General features: G+C 48.8%; 1 protein-coding gene across 1 annotated transcript in view; it reads left to right on the plus strand.

The window, feature by feature from the left end:
* DNAJA2 (DnaJ heat shock protein family (Hsp40) member A2) overlaps positions 1-19,310 on the plus strand; it is a 312,300-nt gene that overhangs the window by 159,587 nt on the left and 133,403 nt on the right. The window contains exon 6 of the mRNA XM_069607061.1: positions 4,072-4,268. Within this exon, the coding sequence (XP_069463162.1) occupies positions 4,072-4,268 (197 nt within the window). The remainder of the gene's footprint in view (positions 1-4,071; positions 4,269-19,310) is intronic.

Genomic DNA, 19,310 nt, shown 5'->3' on the forward strand with positions numbered 1-19,310 from the left:
CAGCTGCAGAACGTCTTTAAGGAGGACGAACACTCCTTTTGTCTCTACTGCTTACATGAGGACAAGACGCACGTGGAGAAGGACTGTGCGTTTTGCGCCTTCTGCTGTTCCCCCTCCCAAGAAAAGAAGGATTCACCCTCCACCTCCTTTTCAGCCGTCGCGCCCCGTCCAGCCCTCCTCCCCGTCCACCCGAGGGGATGATACGGGGACTGACACGGCAGCGACGGGTACGGACGACTAGGTATACGACGAGGATCTACCGTCGTCACCTCCCACCAGGGCTTCTCCGCCCGACGAGATTGGATCGTTCCACTCCATGATCGCCAGGGCATCCGAGCTTTTCCAACTCTGCCCTGAGGAGAACGCCCTTCCGGAGCAGCGGAGGCAAGGGCGCCTCCAAAGGTTCCGGCGGCGGTTTCTCCACCTACCGTCAAGCGGCCCGCTCGTCGCCTCGTCCTCTGTAGGCCTCCTGAGACAAGTCTGGCGGACCCCGCTGTCGTCGCCAAGGAGGTCAAGGCGGCAAAGCCTCGTCGAAACAGGATTGAACCGGCCGTGGGGTCGGGCCCCCACCGAAGCACCCCGGTGGGAGGCCGGCTGGCGAGCTTCGTCAGCGTGTGGGAGTCCATCTCCACCGACCGTTGGGTGCTGGACGCCTTAGCCCGGGGCCACGCGCTCGAGTTTCAAAGAAGGTGCCCGCGCGTTTCCCCCCCCCCCCCCGTGGCCAGGAAAGAGCTTCACGTCCCTCAGCTTCTCCTGGAGGTAAAGGCGATGCTCAGGAAGGGCGCCATCGAACTCGTCCCAAAGAGGCTTCGGGGCTCCGGAGTTTACTCGAGATACTTCCTCGTGAAGAAGAAGACGGGAGGATGGCGCCCCATCGTAGACCTGCGACGTCTGAACAAGTTCATCAAGGCACAGAAGTTCCGCATGGTCACCCTCCAGCACGTCCTGGGGCAGCTGGAGGAAGGAGACTTCCTGTCGTCGTTGGATTTGGAGGATGCCTACTTCCATATTCCCATCCTAAAGGGGCACCGAAAATTCCTCAGGTTTGTGGTCCAAGGGCGTCACTACCAGTTCAAAGCCCTCCCCTTCGGACTACGGTCGGCACCCAGGGTATTCACCAAGTGCCTTGCACCGGTGGCGGCGCAGCTGCGCCGCGAGGGGATCCACGTCTACCCCTACCTGGACGACTGGCTCATCCGAGCCAAGACGAGGGAGCTCGCCGTGGAGCACACGGCAAGGACCGTCCAACTTCTCACGGACCTGGGATTCTCCGTGAACTACGCCAAGTCCCACCTGGTACCCGCGCAAAACGCACTGTTTCTGGGAGCGAAGCTCGACAGTGTCCCTTCTGGCCTCCCCGTCGGAGGAAAGGACCAGGTCCATCCTGGGCAAGGTACAGCGGATGTTGGTTTCCGACGCGGCCAAGGTGAGGTCCATCAAGTCCCTCCTCGGAATGATGTCTTCTTGCATCTACCTCATTCCCATGCAGGAGTTCCTGGACGCGCGCTGGATCCAAACGACGGGCGGCTTCGAGGAGAGGATCACACTCGACGAGAGTTTCCGCCGAGCGGTCCGGTGGTGGGGCAACCGTGCGCATCTGACGGCGGGCATGGACTTCCAGACCCCAGACCACCAGGAGACAGTGACCATGGATGCCTCCCTGGAAGGTTGGGGAGCGCACACCGAAAACCTGCACGCGAGAGGCCTTTGGCTCCCGACGGAGAAGTCCCTCCATATCAACGTCCTGGAGCTCCGTGCAGTGTTCTGGGCCCTCAGGTCCTTCCTTCCGTCCCTCAAGGGCAAGGTGGTGAGGATCTTCACCGACAACACCACCACGTTTTACATCAGGAAACAGGGCGGAACCAGGTCCCCAGCGCTGTACAGGGAGGTGCAGGACCTGTGGCATTGGGCCGTCGCCCAAAGGATGTTTCTGGTGCCGTTTCATCTGGCAGGGATAAAAAAAATACCATCGCCGACTCACTCAGCAGGGAGCTGCGCTCGTGCCACGAGTGGGAACTACGGCAGGATCTAGTGGATCGCCTCTTCCGACGGTGGGGCACACCCCAGATCGACCTGTTCGCGACGGCGACGAACTCCAAGTGCCGGAGGTTCGCCAGCAGGTTTCCCCAGGCGAGGAGCATGGGCGATGCTTTCTCGTTCCCCTGGGAGGGCCTGTTCCTCTACGCGTTCCCTCCTTTGCCACTGCTAATCCGGCTCGACAACCAGCTCAAGAGGTCACGGGGCAGGATGATCCTCGTCGCACCTGCGTGGCCGAGGCAGATATGGTTCCCGGACCTTCTGGACTTGTCGGCGTCCCCGCCAATCAAGCTGCCGGTGGACGCGGATCTACTCTCCAGGGAAGGAGGCGCCATCCTCCACCACGACCCGAAATCGCTGAACTTGCAGGCCTGGCTCCTGCAGCGCTAGAGTTTGGAGGATACGACATACCGGCCGACTGCAGAGAGGTTCTTGCAAAGGCCAGGGCGTCCTCGACTCTTAAATGCTACGGACACAAATGGAAGAGGTTCTCTGTCTGGTGCCACGCACAGAAGATTAACCCTCTACGGATTACGGCTCCCCAGGTACTGCCGTACCTGCTGACGCTGGCCAAAGCTGGACTGGCACACGTGTCCATCAAGATTCATCTTGCTGCGATCTCCCGATACACCAGAACCACGGGCCGGACGTCCTTGTGGTCTCATCGTCTGGTGAAAGAGTTCATGAAGGGACTGTTCAGATCGTTCCCGCCGGTGAAGGCTCCGGCCCCGGCGTGGGAGCTCAACGTGGTGCTGACCAAGCTCATGGGACCTCCGTTCGAGCCTCTGCACTCGGCTCCGATGAAATTTCTGTCGTGGAAAACAGCGTTTCTTGTGGCCATCACCTCCGCACGACGAGTGGGAGAGATCCAGGCCCTTTCCTGCAAGGCCCCGTACTTGACTTTTCACGACACGAGGGTAGTGCTCAGGAAGCACCCCTCCTTCATGCCCAAGGTACCGTCGGACTTCCATCTCAACGAACCCTTGGTGTTGCCTGTGTTCTTCCCGTCGCCTTCGTCGCCGGCTGAGAGGACTTTGCACTCGCTGGATGTGGCTAGAGCGCTGAAGTTCTACGTAGACCGCACAAAGTGTTTTCGGAAGACGTCACAACTCTTTGTGAACTTTGGACCTGTCAATCAGGGGAAGGCTCTCTCGAAGGCTTCCATTTCCAGATGGCTCTCCGGCTGTATCATGTACTGTCACCGGTTGGCAAACCGACCGCTGCCTGGCCGTCCGAGAGCCCATTCCACCAGAGCGATCGCAGCTACCACGGCGTTCCTATCTGGTGTGCCCCTGCTGGACATATGCAGGGCTGCTACGTGGAGGTCGACGCACACCTTCACGAAATTCTACTGCGTCGACCGGGATTCCAGGGAGGAGTCCAGGGTCGGCCAAGCAGTGCTGCGCAACCTGTTCGCCTGAGGTGAGCCTGGTGAGGAGGTAAGATGCTTAATGTTGAGTTTGTAATGCTTAATGTTGAGCCTTTGCCACCTCCCGTGGTTGTGCATGTGTGTACTGCTATGTATTCTTTATTCATGAGCATGTGAATCCATGCCAGACCCCATGCTGGAGAAGGAACAAGTTACTTACCTGTAACTGTTGTTCTCCAGCATGGGTCTGGCATGGATTCACATGCGAACCCTCCCGCCTACCCCTCTGCGGCTCTTCACTTGGTCATACTGCCACTTCACGTGCTTCCAAATCTGAAGATGGCTGCCAGAGGCGGGGCTTAGGTAGAGGGCAGTCATTGGCTGTGGTCAGTATGACGCAGAGACCAGTGATTGGTTGTTACTACGAAAGACAGATCAGAAACGAAACTGATACTGGTTTTTTCTTTACCGAGGATTCCCAGCCTGACGACGGGGAATATTAATGAGCATGTGAATCCATGCCAGACCCATGCTGGAGAACAACAGTTACAGGTAAGTAACTTGTTCCTTATCCCATCTTACATCAACTGGATTTTTTACTTAATTGAAAGATGGAAAAAAAATCAGATATTCTGCTGTATTCACTTCCACTGTTCTTTCATCAGGTGAAGTAATTAATGAAAAAGATCGTTGTAAAAAATGCGAAGGGAAGAAGGTGATAAAAGAAGTCAAGATCCTAGAAGTTCATGTAGATAAAGGCATGAAGCACGGACAGAGAATTACGTTTGCTGGGGAAGCGGACCAAGCCCCTGGAGTCGAACCAGGCGACATTGTCCTTGTTCTGCAAGAAAAGGAAAATGAGGTAGTTATGTTGTGCATCTCTTGAGTGCTGTTGCAATGTAATGACACAGTTGCATAGACCCTAGCAGTACACACCCCATGCTTGTTCCCACTGTTGGCGCTGGTCTCACCATAATGTGTACTAGCTAGTTTTAATGCTTATTAATGAGGCAATAATGTGATTTTGTTGCCGTGTGAATTGTGCATTTATATTTGTCCTCTATATGCATGGCAGTGACATTTGGTGTTTGGATTGTAAATGTGTCTACTCTAGCGTCCTGCCATCTCAACTAGTCTGCAACTGCCGGACTGGTTTCTGTACTTTAACCGCTACATTCCTAGCTTTATCGAACACTTTTGCAGGACGCACCATGTTTCCACTGTTACCATGCATTTAATGCCATAATTGAAGGAGTTACCAAACACAGCACTTAGGTTCTGATTTCTTTTTTTTTTTCCACCTCTGAGCAGTTTAGGAAAGCACATTTTTGCTGCCCTCCCCTTTGTTCCAGGAAAGTGGCTTTGATATGTTGTTTGTAACGCGCCTATACACAAGTGTTTCAAGGCTTCATAATTTGGTGAGACTACTCCGTGTTGGGGAGAATTCTCAGAAATGTAATTCCCTTCTACCTTCGAGACCCCTGGATCTTTTTTGCTGGACTTTTGTCTAACCTGGAGAGAGACCTTTTTCATCACTCTCATATTTTTCTGCGATTTGGACAGTTTCTTTTGACTTTGGAGTCTGACACTCCCTAGGCATCATCTTTACATTGTGACACACTGCACCTTCAGTGCAGTGGCACAGGGAAGTCTTAGATTCCTAAAGGTTTAAATACCTTCTCTTGGTAAAACTGTTTCCAAGAGCAGTGAAGTGAAATTGACTTGAGTGCTGGAGGGGTTACTTGGTATCCCCTTTGTCTAGTTTCTCATGTAATTGTTACCCTTTCTAGAATAATGGCTGGTGGCAGTGGTTTACTTTTCCTACCCTTGTGTTTTTACCGCGGGCTGCAATAAAGCACCCATGGGTGCCCTTTTTGTCAAAATGGCCCAGTCTTCTTTTTTTGCCATTTCTTGTTGGAAAGGTCCTTGAGAGATTTACTCTGCACGCCAAACCAGGTTTGGTCCCTTTGTTCGTTTTGCCTTTGGCGGGATTCACTGGTGAAGCACGCCTGAATCCAGCGTGTCTGGCAGGGCAGGAAGTGAGGGATGTTCCTGAACTCCCTGTGCTTAATCCCCTTGGTTACAGGAATGTCCCGAAAGGTGATGGGTGGGCTGGCTGTCCTTGGAGGACAAACCACCCTGGCAGGGTCGACCACTGGATGAAGGAATCTGAAGAACTTGGAAGAGGTGCTTGCTGCAACACCTGGACCGTTGGTTTGCCGGGTGGTGCCCTGCTCCATTGCTGAAACACCGAATTTGCCTCGACTAGAGAAGCCCTACAATGGATGACTTCTCCCCTTGGGTTGGTGGGAACAATGAACACCAAAGCTCACTCCTCTGGACTGTACTTTAATTGCTGCTGCAGCAAATGATTGACAGGTAGAGGAACACCAGGATCGAGTGCATTGTTTTTCAGTCGTACCTGAGCTCTAGGAAGATTCTCCAGACTCCCAGGAAGCAGGACTGATCAAGCCTGAGCCACCTCAACAGAGTGCTGAACCCTAGAGGCAAGTAAAGTCCATAAAGGTATCCGACAACCACAGTGGTGCTGTTTGTAAGAGCTGCAAGAAGCTGAAACTGCGAAGTGCTGCTGATCTGAAGTTTGCCCATTGCTGCCGTCCACCTTCAATTCCTAATGCAGAGTCCCCAGACGTTCTCCCTCTTGTCCCCACGATTGAGGCTCGGAAACAGGATCTGCAGACCTGGAACTGAAGCCAGCTGGAACCAATTTCTTCAAACCAAAGGTACTCTAAAACTAAGGGGTTGCTTACCTCTTGTTGTGTTGCCTTGCTAGCTCTCAATTGGGACTTGTCTTGGTTGCTTTTGCAGAGATGCTTGCAGCTTTACCCCTCACAAGCCTCCCAGCTTGTGGCCCTATAGTGATTTCATTTCCTACAAAGATTTCTAAAACATTGCAAGACTGTTTACCTACCTGCAAGAAGTGCTTCAGCTCACCTAGACTTTTGCTCAACTAACATTGGCTGTCCTGGCTCCCTGAAAGACTCTTAACTCGGACTACGTGCTTTGACTATGCCTCAACAAAAGCCACACATTAGATAACTTGTGTAGCTGGGAAAGGGTTAATTTACTTTGCATTGGTGAGGGCAAAAAGTACTTAACTGCTGAAGAATATTTAACCATTGGTTTTATTCCCCTAATCTTTTCCTTTTGACACTAACCTCAGTATTGCTCTAAATGTGCCAGTGATATGTCAATGTCCTAGTTATTTAAGTCACCTCAGTGTGTAGGAAGTGTCTGTGTGCCATCCCAAATGATTATCTACTGATTTATGGAAACTGAGTGTGCAATTTGAAGTATATTGTTACATATGTTGCTCCCTTCTAAAGAAGGCTTATTCAACTGTTAAATTAATAAATAATTGTTTTATCAAGAAATCTTGAGTGTTTATTTGGATACCTGTCACTGTGAATCTGTGTGATAACCCTCCAGCTCACATTGACCCCTCTTGAGCTAGGTCTGGCTGCTCAGTCACTCTAACAACTTGTGTAGTACATGCTTATACCAAAGGCTGGGTTAACTATTGCAAAGAGGACAAGGCTGGTGTAGTCTTCCACAGGGAACTGCATACAATCGTGCCTAACAAAGCGCTTCCTCTGCTGGAGTAGCTGTTAGGCTGAATTGCATGCAGTACCCTCTGGGACCACCACATACAATTAGGACGACAGATGTAAGCAAAACCAACCTTTGTTAGAAGTCTGTACTACAGTTTGTGGTAGTGAGCTGAGCAGCCAGGCTTATCTCAAGAGGGAATGTGAGCAGTAAACGAAGTTAAAGGTTTTACAATCAGTCGTTCAAGTGGACACTTATTCTCAAGATTTCTTGGTAAAAACACTTATACATTTATTACACAATCATTTAGAAAACATTCACCAGAAGTAGGCAACTTAATATTATACATAAATATGCTTCAACACAAAAGCAATAAGTTTCTGAACAATTTAAGCTCCCCTGAAATAGGAGCCAAAGGGCATTTCAGTCACTTTGAGTGGGAAGGCAAAAGCTAATAGAATAGAGATCACAAACACTTTCTTTTTTTTTATATAACATTTTATTGGTTTTTGAGAATACAAAACATACAGCCCCGCACAGCGGAGTAAACAAAACTACCTATACCCACCCACCAGCAACTCCCCGCCTTGAACAATTATAAGCGAGCTTCCAAACATATCACAGCAGTTTGTCTCATACATGTTATATTCACCAATTCATTTGCAAGTCTCTGAATGGCGTAACTGCACATCCTTATAAGTTACTATTAGTGCGCCGCTTCCCAGCATTGCCAAATTTTCTGCGCTTTCTCTGGACACCCGCCAGGCAGTATAGACTCTTTTTTTTCCATAGCAATGCAACTGTCCACATCCGTGGTCCATTGTTCAAAGCTCGGTGTTCTTTCGGAGCCCCAGAGCTGCGCTATATTCCCTTTAAGTATCGCTGTGGTGGTAGATAAGAGCGCCTTCTCATACCTCGTAAGATCAACGTCCTCCTCTATCCCCAACAGTAAATGTTTGGCATTTACGAGTATCCTCTTACTCAGTACCCTTGACAGTTCAGCATTACATCGTTGCTAGTATTGTTGGATATTGGCACATTCCCACAGAATATGATAGCCTTCCTCCCTCTTGCATCTCAAACAGTGTGGGTTCGTAGCCTTTCCCCACTTGAATAGTGCCACCCTCGGGTAATAAACCCTATGTAGTATCTTCAATTGGATTAATCTGAACCTGGAGGAAATGGTAGTTTCCCTAGGGTACATTAAAGCAGTTGCCCAGTCCTCTGGAAGTATGCCACCCACCTCCCTCTCCCATTTGGCTTGTAGGCTTGATAGCTCTTTCGTGGCAAAAGAGTTGATGGCACTGTACATAGTCGATGTGACTTTCTGTATAAGCAGTTCTGGGAATATGTTGCGTTCTAGTGGGCAATAATCAGGTATGTCACTCAATTCAATTAAGCTGTATATAGTGGTATTGTTCATTAGATTGAAGTTCGAAGGTGGCAGACAGATCTGCGAACGCTATTATCCCATTGTCCTGTACCAAATCACCAATTTCCGTGATGCCCAGTTGGGCCCATAATTGCCATTTAGGGAGTTTGTTCACTTCTGGGAGAGGTCTATTGTTCCAGAGTGGTTGTGCTAAAGTTAATTTTTTGTCCCAACCTAAGTATTTATGTATATCTGCCCAAACTAGGGTTACATGCGATGCCATGGATGGGACAGCCGATCGGTCTTTTTTCCTGTATAGGAGGCTCATGATGGGTCTTTCGTGCGCGTTGGTATCCTGTAATATGTTGTGCGGTAGAGTGGCATCCCCATGCAACTTGTCATTCACTATTGCCATTTGACGGGCCCAGTAATAAGTCTGTAATCGAGGGAGCCCGATCCCACCCTCCCATATGGATCTTTGCAAAGTGTTAAGTGCCATGCTCGAGTGTCCCCCCTTCCATAACAACTTCCTAAGAATTTGATCTATCTTATGAAACTCACTGGGTGCTATCGGCAGTGGTGCATTCTGTAGTACATAGAGAAAACGGGGGAGAGCCATCATTTTGAAAAGCGCTGCGCGTCCCAACAGTGTAAGCGGTAGGGACATCCAGTGACGGACATCATCCCTGAACCTGGCTGTGTCTGGGTGTAGATTTCCCCCACATAGTCTGTTAGTCTGTGTGTAATTCGTATACCGAGGTATCTGAATTGTTCCCTTTCAATGCGGTAGGGGCACACCGGTATCGCCATTTCTGTATGCTTCACCAGGAATAGTATGGCCTTAGACCAGTTGACACGGAGTCCACTGAACGCACAGTATCGTTCTAATAAAAGCGACACAATGGGACAGGAGACTCGCGGGTTCGCCAGATAGATCAACGGGTCATCCGCATATAAGGACACCCTGTCCTCCCATCCATCCGCCCACTTGAAGCCACTCCATGTTTGTATGGATCTTAATAGGATTGCTAAGGGTTCAATTGCTAATGCAAAAATTAATGCTGATAGGGGGCAACCCTGTCTCGTGCCCTTACCTAACTGGAAGGGTTCAGAAGTGTACCCATTTACTTTTGTCACCGCTACTGGAAGATGGTATAGTAATTTGACCCAACTCAAAAAGTAAGGGCCTATGCCCATTCGTCGCATAATTTCCCAAACCGCCTCCCAGTGCACTGAGTCAAATGCTTTTTCAAAGTCTATGGATAGCAGGGCCAGGGGGTTTTGTATCTGAGGGGTTTTCACTAATGCTGTGTGTAGTCTGTATGTTTTGCCTAGTAGATCTCTTTGGCATAAACCCACACTGATTTGGATGCACGAGTGTGTGTATGACTCGTTGCAGCCGATTAGCTAGCACCTTTGCTAGTATTTTAGCCTCGCAATTTATAAGAGAGAGGTCTGTATGAACTGCATATGTCAGGTGGCTTGTCTGCTTTTGGCAAAACTATTATTGTAGCTTTCCTGAGGTCTGGAGGGAGGCTACCCTGTGAACGCGAGTGTTGAAACAAGCGCAGGAGTTGTGGAGAGATTGTTTTCCCCTATCTTTTTCCATAGTTCGACAGGAAAGCCATTCGGGCCCGGGGTTTTCCCTGACTGGAGGTCTGACATTGCACAGGTTATTTCTTCCTCTGTGATTTCTTGTTCTAATGTGACCACCTGTTAATTTCTTCTAATATTTCAGTGGCGGTGTGGTTGGTGCACTATACAATTCAGCATAATATCTAGCAAATCCCTCCACTATATCCTGGTCCTCTACTAGTGGGTCTGTTTTCCCCGTCGTTAGTCTCCTGACTTGAGTAAGCCCCAAGTCCCTGCGCTCCAGCCACGCCAGTATTTGCCCCGCCTTGTCTCCAGTTTCGTATTTTCGCTCGCATTGCAGCATGCGCTTGTTTCGCGTTATCTAAAGCTATGTGTTGTAATTGATTTTGTGCTAGCTGCAGTGCTCGGTGTGTCTCTGGTAGGTCCCGAGACAGGTGAGCAGATTCTGCAGCCTGTACCTTGGCTTCAGCTGCGCGTATCGCCTCAAGGTGCTTTTTCTTGTGAGCTGCAGTCCAGGCTATAATTTCACCTCTTAATACTGCTTTTAGTGCTTCCCATAGCGTTGTCGGGCTGTCTACAGTCTGTATTTATTTCAAGGTATGTTTCGGTAACCTTTTTGTATATGTTCTACCAGTTCGGGAAACCCCAGGTAATAACTATTCAGTCTCCAACTAGGTGGCGGGAGTGCCCTGCTGGTCCTAATCGTTAGCATAAGTGGTGAGTGCTCCGAAATACCCCTCGGGAGCAGGTGTGCCTCACACGCCTCATGTATGTTACATGTTGGTAAAAAGAAGTAATCTAGCCTGGATAGGGACGCGTGTGCACCAGAGTGATATGAATATTCTCTTATGTTGGGATGAAGAGACCTCCATGCATCAGGCAATCCCAGTGCATCTGTGAGTGTGGCGAGTTTAGTGCGTATATCTGGATTTCTGGATCGTACATGTGTCCTATCTAATTCTATGTCCATGACCTCGTTAAAATCTCCCCCAATTAACTTGAGACCTTCAGTGTTGTCAACAATTAGAGGCGTAATATCGGTAGTCAGAGGGGTTAGTAGGTTGTGCGGTGCATATATGGCGATCATAGAAATAGTGCGTTCCCACAGGGTTCCCATCGTATATACATATCTGCCTCCCTGGTCTTGGGTGACCAAGGTGGGACTGTAGGGAAGTCTTTTGTGTATCAGGATCAATACCCCACGTGATCCCATGGTGAATCCGGCATGGAAGGCTTGTCAGTAATTTGTGCGTCTGAACAATGTGCAGTTAGTGCCAGCCTTGTGCGTCTGTTAGGAAGACCACATCCGGTGAATGGCGGTTCAATGCTTGTAAGACTAAACGTCTCTTAATACTATTTCCAAGCCCGTTAACATTCCATGTCATCACTCGGATGGCTCTGCTCCCATCTACGTTATTGCTTTGTGCCATGTGACTTGTGCATGTGTGATATCAGTGTATTCTACATTTAAGAGTATGCCATGGTCCATCAATCCAAAAAGGGATTGGACTATATCGTGCGTCTGATGGTTTTTTATCAAGACTCGCTTATTCTTGCATTCCATTCGGGTCATGTGCGAGGGAGCATTCGTTATGGGCCCTTTAAACATAATACACTTTTGTACGTAACAACCCTGAATTCCCCCCCCCCCCCCACCCAACTTGAAGCATCCGTCGCCCAGTTCAACAACCAAACACCTTGTCAAAAGGACAGGTAACACCTTAAACAATAACCATAAACTTGGTTTCTTTACTTTTGCCTTGCTCAGTCTTTAACTGTCTTACTTGGTTGTACCGGTTCCAGGCAGACTGTTCGTAGTCACAGTCTGAGTTCTTGGGAGCTGGCCGCCGTCGTTATGTTGGTTTTGTGGTGGTGTTATATATAGGTCAGGATGGGAATGCCTCCTGGGCGTTGTCACGGTCACAATCCCAGGGACCCGGATCTGTTGGCACTGGAAATGGAGAACAAGAGTCGCAATTGGCCATGCTGCTTCTCAGGAGCTCACTGGAGACCATCGTGTTGCTTGAACACTGCAAATCACGTACAGGATTAGGTTGTCTGTTTTATTTCCAATATTTGGTTCCAGTTGCATTCTGGGAGGTAGTGGCCCTCAGCCCCATTCACATCGTTTACATCACTCTGGCCGATGCTCTGCGGGCGCCGCCACCTGTTCCGGAGCTGCTGGTTCTACACCCGCTGGGGGCCTCTCTCAGGGGGCCCGGTCTGGACGGGGCCGGGGTCTACCTTCCTGTCTCCTTGGTCGTGCCGACCAGTCACCTTCAATGTGGGTCTCTGCCCATTTCCAGGCCTCCTGAGGGTCAGTGAAGTGTGTGGTCGTCCCTTTATGATAAATCTTGAGCTGAGCTGGGAATAGCAATCCGAACTTGACTTTCATGAAGGAGAGCTGCCGCTTCAGTGGTTCAAATGAATGTCTCGCGCGTTTCACTTCTCTCGTGTAGTCAGGAAAGAAGGCTATCCGGGAGCCGTTATAAGTGACTGTTCCCTTTGCACGGGCCATCTGGAGCAGCGCGTCCCTGTCGCGGTAGTTGAGGAGCTTAGCAATGACAGTTCTGGGTGGCATTCCTGGGATAGGCTTACCGGAGGGTATCCTGTGGGCACATTCTACTGAAAAGAATTTTGAAAAGGAATGTGGGTCGTAGATGTCCGCTAGCCACTGCTCCAGAAACAATTCCATGCTTGGTCCCTCCGGGATTCTGAGGATACGGACGTACCCTCTCCCTCATCCACTCTGGTCTCCAGAGTCTTCAGCTGGCGCAGTGCCTGTGACAGTTGTAGATTGATATTACTGATGTTGTCCTCCATACCTGAGATGCGCGTCTCCGCTTCCCCCATTCGGGAGGTGAGTTTTTGCAAGTCATGGCGGAGGACGGACATATCCGCCGCCATACTATCCATCTTTGTTTCCATAGATGTGCGGGAGTTCGCGATGGCTGCCATTACATCTTTCAATGAGAAGGTATCCCTGTCTTCCAGAGGGTCTGACTGCGGTGGTTGATCCGTCGGCTGAGATGTGGTGGCGAAAGCATATTGGTCCATTCTGCTTTGTATACTTGATTTCCGTGGTCTCTTTCCCCATTCTGCAGCGCGGGAGTTAGCAGTGTGATGTATAGGGTCTCTTTTTATGGAGCACCTTGATGAACTTCACGGGTAGTGCTATACTGGTTACCCTGTGCCGTTGCGTCTCCCCAAGGGTCCTCCCACGAGCCCGCTTCGGGCTGTGTCTGATAGAGCTAGTTCTTGGACCAGGGCTTTCCAGCTGCTGCTTAGTCGCCTCTCTCCAGTGACATCGACTGGCTGATGTGACACCACTGTTGAGCGGGTGCCGTTGCCTGCACTCCTTGGTTGGGGCGAGGTGGTTCGTACCGATGTGTCCTCTGGTGTGCTGTTTGCTGAAGAGGTGTCCAATGTCCTGTCTCAGTCCGTGGGATCGCGCACTTCAGCGGGCGGAAGGGGGGGGGTGCCTGTCCGCTCTCTCTGGCACAGCGGCCCTTCCTACCTTCTTTCTGGGCAGCACACCCTCCGCTCCAAGGCTGCAGCGTTAGCCGATGCCTCGCCGCCACTTTCGCCGCTTCTCATGATTCCTCCGCTGCCCTACCCTCCGCACACAGTGTGAACTCCTCCGGTGCTGGGTGTATCAGTGAGGCGGGAGCACCGCCACTCTCCCAGTCCTCCGAGGGCTCCTCGGTGTCTTCGTTAGATCGCGGCCATCTTGATGTTGTGACTACGCACTCGATCGGGGTTCGTAGTCGGCGAATATCTCGTCGATGGACTGCTTTCCCGCCTTCTAACTTCGCATGCCTATGCCACAACTTGTCCTCTTCGCCACCGATGACTTTTTAAACGAAACACATTTCATTGAAAGAATGTAGGAACAGGATTTCTTCGGCGGCCCCTGGAGCTCCACGGACTCGCGTCCTGCCTGCTCGCATGCTGTCCACGCCCCTTCCACAAACACTTTCTTAGGCAGTGCAAATAGTTTCGTTTCAATAGAGGACTCAATTCAGTTCAATAGGCTTAGGCCAAAGTCAATGGGCTAGTGTCTTAGGAAAGAGCAGTTCTTGTAGCAAACGGTAAAGTCTTTGCCAAAGTTCTCAGAAGTAGTTTGTATGAAAAATAATCATTTGTTGGGTCACAAGCGGATTAGACCTGCAAGTTGGGAAAGTTCAGCGAACTTTCACTGTGAGAGGCAAGTTCTCTCAATCAGGTTGGCACAGTACCTTAAAATGAAGAACACGATGCAGCTGAAGACGTTGGTTCCTGCATATCTCACTGTTCCTGAGCCTCAGTCGTGGGGACAAGAGGGAGGATGTCAGGACTCCTGCACTGCACAGGATTGTCAGAAAACACAGACAAAATGGAGTCACTTTAGTTCCAGTAGCTGTAATTCAAGCACACAAGCTGATGTTCCTCTCCCTGGTTATTCCTAACCAGCCTTGAGAATATCATCCAGGTGGCTTACGAGTTGATTGGTCCCACCAACTCAAAGGAAGAAGTTGTCCTTGAAGGGGCTTCTCTGTCGAGATGATCTTGGCAATTAGGACCTGCAGCAGGGCTTCACCGGGCAAACCAACGGTCCAGTGGTTGCAGCAGCCGTCCTCTTCCAGCTAGTCTGTTTCTTTCGATCCAGTGGTCAACTCTGCTTTCCAGTCCACGAGATTCGCCTTTTAAACTGTTTTCTCACATTCATTCCAGCCTAGCTGCCACTCGCCCAGAAGGGTGGCTGTCCTTGCCGGCCAGCCAGCCAGCCGCATCAGAGTGCATTTGGGTCTCCTAGGAAACTAAGCACAGGGAGTTTCGGGCACCTCCCTCACTTCCTGGTCACCCTAGACACTTGGACGCCAGACGCGGCTTCAGTCCTGAAGCCCGCTAAAGGCATTCCAACAAAGGGACCACTCCTGGTTTGGCGTGCAGAGAGAAACACTAGAAGGACCTTTCCAAAAGAAATGGCGAAAAAAGACAAGGACCCGTTTAAAGGGGCTCAAGGCGCCCTCTTGAAAAACATGGCTCCCGCGATTTTTAGCTACCGGTGTTGGCGGTCAGGAAAAATCATGGTAGTTTGTTGTAAAACCACTGCCACCAGCCATTTTGATAGAAAAGGGTAGCATTTGACTTCTACATGAGTTTCTAGACACAGGGGATACTAGGTAACCCCTACAGCACTCTATATGAAGATGGTGTGTGCTGGGTCTAGGAATTTAAAGACTAGTAAAGTCAATTTAACCTTATATTCTCTGGGAAACAGTAGTTTATCCCAGAGAAGGTATTTAAAACTTTGGGAAGTCAAAGTCATCCCTGTCACTGCACTGAAGGGGTTGTGTAACAAACATGAAAAGATGATGCCTATGGAGTTATCTAAAACGCCATAATCCAAGAACACAAGAGTAAAACACAGATCAAAATACATGAGGGGGGGGGGGGGGGGGGCCTCACACTATTTCCAGGTAAAAAGTCCTCAAAATCCAGCGGGGCACAGAAACCTACCACCAGGCATTGCTACTAGGGAGAATTGTTACAAATGTTCTAATTCCCTTCACTTTAGAGACTCTGCTGGGGGTCTCTAAAGTGAAGGGAATTAGAACATTTGTAACAATTCTCCCTAGTAGCCATGCCTGGTGGTAGGTTTCTGTGCCCCTCTGTGTATGTCAATGTATCTGAGGGAGCTGAACGTGCCCAAAATAGATCATCTCAGGAGCCAGGTAGCTAAGTTGAGAGTTTGAGGGCATGGATGTATTCTTTCCCTGATCTTGAGTCAGCATTTTGTATGGGCATGGCAGCTTCCTGGGAGGGGAGACATGAGATGGGAGAAGCAAGGTTGGTGGGCCCACATAGGGGCCACCTGGATCATCGTGACTGGTGCAACTTGTGCACTCTGCTGTTGAGCAGGGGAATCGGGAAAAGCGTAGACCAATCTCCCGGACCATGTTATCCAAAGACTATTCCCTTTGGAGCGGTTCTGTGGGTACCTGGAGGCGTAATCTGGGCATTGGGCGTTCTCCAGAGTGGCGAATAAGTCTCTCTGGGAAGCCCCATTCTGCAAAGACGCAGAGTATGATGTCCTGTAGCTGCCACTCATGCTCTAGAGGTAAGTCTCTGCTGAGTACGTCTGCCGGAAGATTGAGTCCCCCTGGAACATGTTGTGAAAGGAGGAACATGTGCACTGGCTGTTGGGCTGCCACGCTATTGTTGCCTTGCTTCACAGACCTCTTCCGCTTTGCCTCTAGTCGGCAAGAGGAAGCTTTGTGGTGTGGGAACACGGACGGTGTCTTTCGCTTTTTGGTCTCATTCGTCAAGTAAACATGTGGACTCGGATCGAGTGCTTTGAAGCACTGTTTGTATCTTGTGCTACTTGTGCTCTGCTTGTGTTACCATCAGGTCCTGACTCCATTCTTCGCCTCTGTCTCCTTTCTCTCTGCTCTGCAGCTCCACCCGCTGACCTGCCCACTGTCACGCCCACCTGCTAGTCTCGTTCGTGTCCACAGCCCATAACATTCCAGTGCTCGCGCATCCGGAAGTGCATTGAGAATTGCACAGGCTGTTGGGCTGTGTGGGTGAGGTGTGAGAGCGGGGGTCACTGGGTTGTTCAGAGTTCAAAATGGTAACCAATTGTTATGAAGGCCTTTTAAATTGTTTGGAGTGTGCTGGTATTTACCTAACAGGTGTGTCTTCCATTTTAGCTGTTGTAGATGTGCACCCATGTTTTGAATTTGTGAGGACATTGTATATTGACCTTCTGAATAGCAGGGAATCAAACTGGTTACCTGCTTGGAGTCACCAAGTTCATTATACTTCCAAGTCCTCTTAAGCTGCGATTATAATGCACATTGCTAAGCTGTAGCTTACAAGTAAAATGGTGAAAAACCTATAAAGTGGTAAACGCTCATACAGATTTGACCAATAAAATGCAATCTGACACACCGTCTGATGCTGCTTCAGTTGATGTAGCACAAAGCGAGACCCAAGGGGATAAGTGCCCGATTGATGGTGCCGTGACAGACTAGTCATCTGGAAACTCTGACATCAGCGGCGGTATTTTCAATAATAAAACCTCTGTGAAAGGAAAAATGTCCTCTATGGCTGATGCTTTTGTATTAGATAGTGCACCCCACGATGCTCTGATCAGCGACAAACCAGGGCTCAATGTCCCAATTAATGATAATTCACTACTTGGCTTTACAGGGGATGTATTTGGTAATCCGCTGATTGATACTTCAATCGTAGCCCCAGTGGTATTGGCTGAACTCGTGGCATGCACGATTATCAATTGGTCCCTCGACTCCTGCGGCATGTTCTACTGGTGTTGGAGAACAAGTCCATTTCCATGCTGCAGTAGCGGCTAACTTAAAACAACTGATGGCCAACCGTAATACTCAGTTGGTGTCCTCCGAGTCTAACGACAAAATTAAGGCAAGCTCTCCATCCTCTCATCCAACCATGAACCCCAGTGAAGGTAATCAACTGTCACCTGGACCTACATTTGATCCATATAAGTTTAAAATGTCAGGTGACCAAAGACGTCCTCCAAATTCCTCATTACCTCTCTATCCATTAGAAGATACATTTATAGACTTGAACCATCAAGAACTTTTGACTAAGATCCTCAGCCTACTAGACAAGGGTCATCAATATACACACATTGCTATCAATAATCAATATACACACATTGCTATCAATAATCTGAGTTCATGAACTACAGACATGTCAAATAGACTAAGCAGAATGAAGGGCTTCATACTTGCCCAAGAGAAATGTCATACATTCTGGGCAGCACAGCTGGTGAAAGATCAAACCAGTCTGCAAAAGACACAAGATGTTCCCCCGGTTACTACCCAAGATCAGTCCATTCAAACATGTACACCGCCAAGGGACTTGAAACCCTCAGTAAAATCTTTTTCGCAAATTGTTCATCAGCAGAAGTGTATTGCTGGCACAGGTGATTTGCCAAACTCCAGCCTGACCACATCTTGGTGATTGAAAATATTCTCCTTGGAACATTTTGTAACAATGGATGCAGTAAACGGTGCTCAAGATATGGTTACTCCCCCAAATTTGGAAGTGGACAAAGTATCGCCTGATAGCCCCACAGTGTTAACTGACCTAATTGATCTTAATACGGCCGAGGTTAACATTTCATAAAAACAGAGGAACAAGAGGTCCAGCAGGATGGACCTCAGAATACTTTGTCGCATAAAGCAAGAAAAATGCACGCAAGTGCCCAAAAAAGGTGCTTTCAGGCCAGTTTGCTTCCAAATCCAGCGATTCCTCGACTTCAAATGTGAAAACTAAAAATCAATCTAATATAAAAAAACAAACATCATAACAATAAAAAGATTGCTCAACTTTCCTCTGATGACTTGGTCATTGACCCAAACCAGTTAAATGCAGAAAGTCAAGTGCATTTGACATTAAATAGGGAAACCATACCATAGATCTAATTTCCCCTTTGGATCTTCATAATGTGACCTCAAAACTGCCAACGGAGTTGGAGGGGCTAGAGAATGAGGGTTTAACAATGAAGTCTTGTTCCCTTAAGACGACTTCCCCCTTGTTAATACAATCTCAATTGCAAAGATTTTTTTGAAAAAATAGAAGAAAAAAATGACTGTCATTGCAAACTATGCTTCTTTCAAACAGCATTGAAAATCTGGTTCATCCTAGTGCACTGGACTCCAAGCCGATTGGTTCAACTACCAATGATAGGCTGAGTGGTGCGGCTAGGATAGCTGATCATGAACCTAGTCATTGTAATGAGACTACAACAGAGGTGGAGCAGGTGGCAATAAAGGAACAAACCTTTCCAATTGCCTCTTCTGTGGGTGCCAAGCGTGTGTGCTTCTGACCCAATCTCTAAATTGAAATTGATCAAGGAGAATTTCTGTGAAAAGTGAGGATATTTCACCAGAAATGAAATTGGTGTTGGGAGGTTAACACAGTTATAAGTGGAAAGTCAAATCTAAATTGATCAGCTCTTTTGAAAGTGTTTCACTTATTCCTGCTCTTTGATATCTGATGTAGATTGGATAAAGTTGTCTCGTACAAAATCAACAAATGATTTGTAAATTACATACTAATATTATTGCTACTCTAATATGGGATTACCAAAATGAACTTGAAAGGTTGGGATACCATCTATTTGCTTTTCACGCAATGGAGAATGCCACCATGTTTATTGACTTCCAGCCTGCTATTGTAACTCCACTGAACAATCCAATTGGTATAGATAGCCAAATTGTTGCTTTGAATGAAATAATAAGGGTGCAAGCTGATTCGGTGGCCCAGATTTTATCCAGAATTGCATGGTTAGAACCATTAATAGTCACTTGTTAAGGACCCTCCTCAGACTAATAA

The sequence above is a fragment of the Ambystoma mexicanum genome, chromosome 1p, assembly GCF_040938575.1.
Source record: "Ambystoma mexicanum isolate Mex_15411 chromosome 1p, UKY_AmexF1_1, whole genome shotgun sequence".
In the NCBI taxonomy this organism is placed as follows: domain Eukaryota; kingdom Metazoa; phylum Chordata; class Amphibia; order Caudata; family Ambystomatidae; genus Ambystoma; species Ambystoma mexicanum.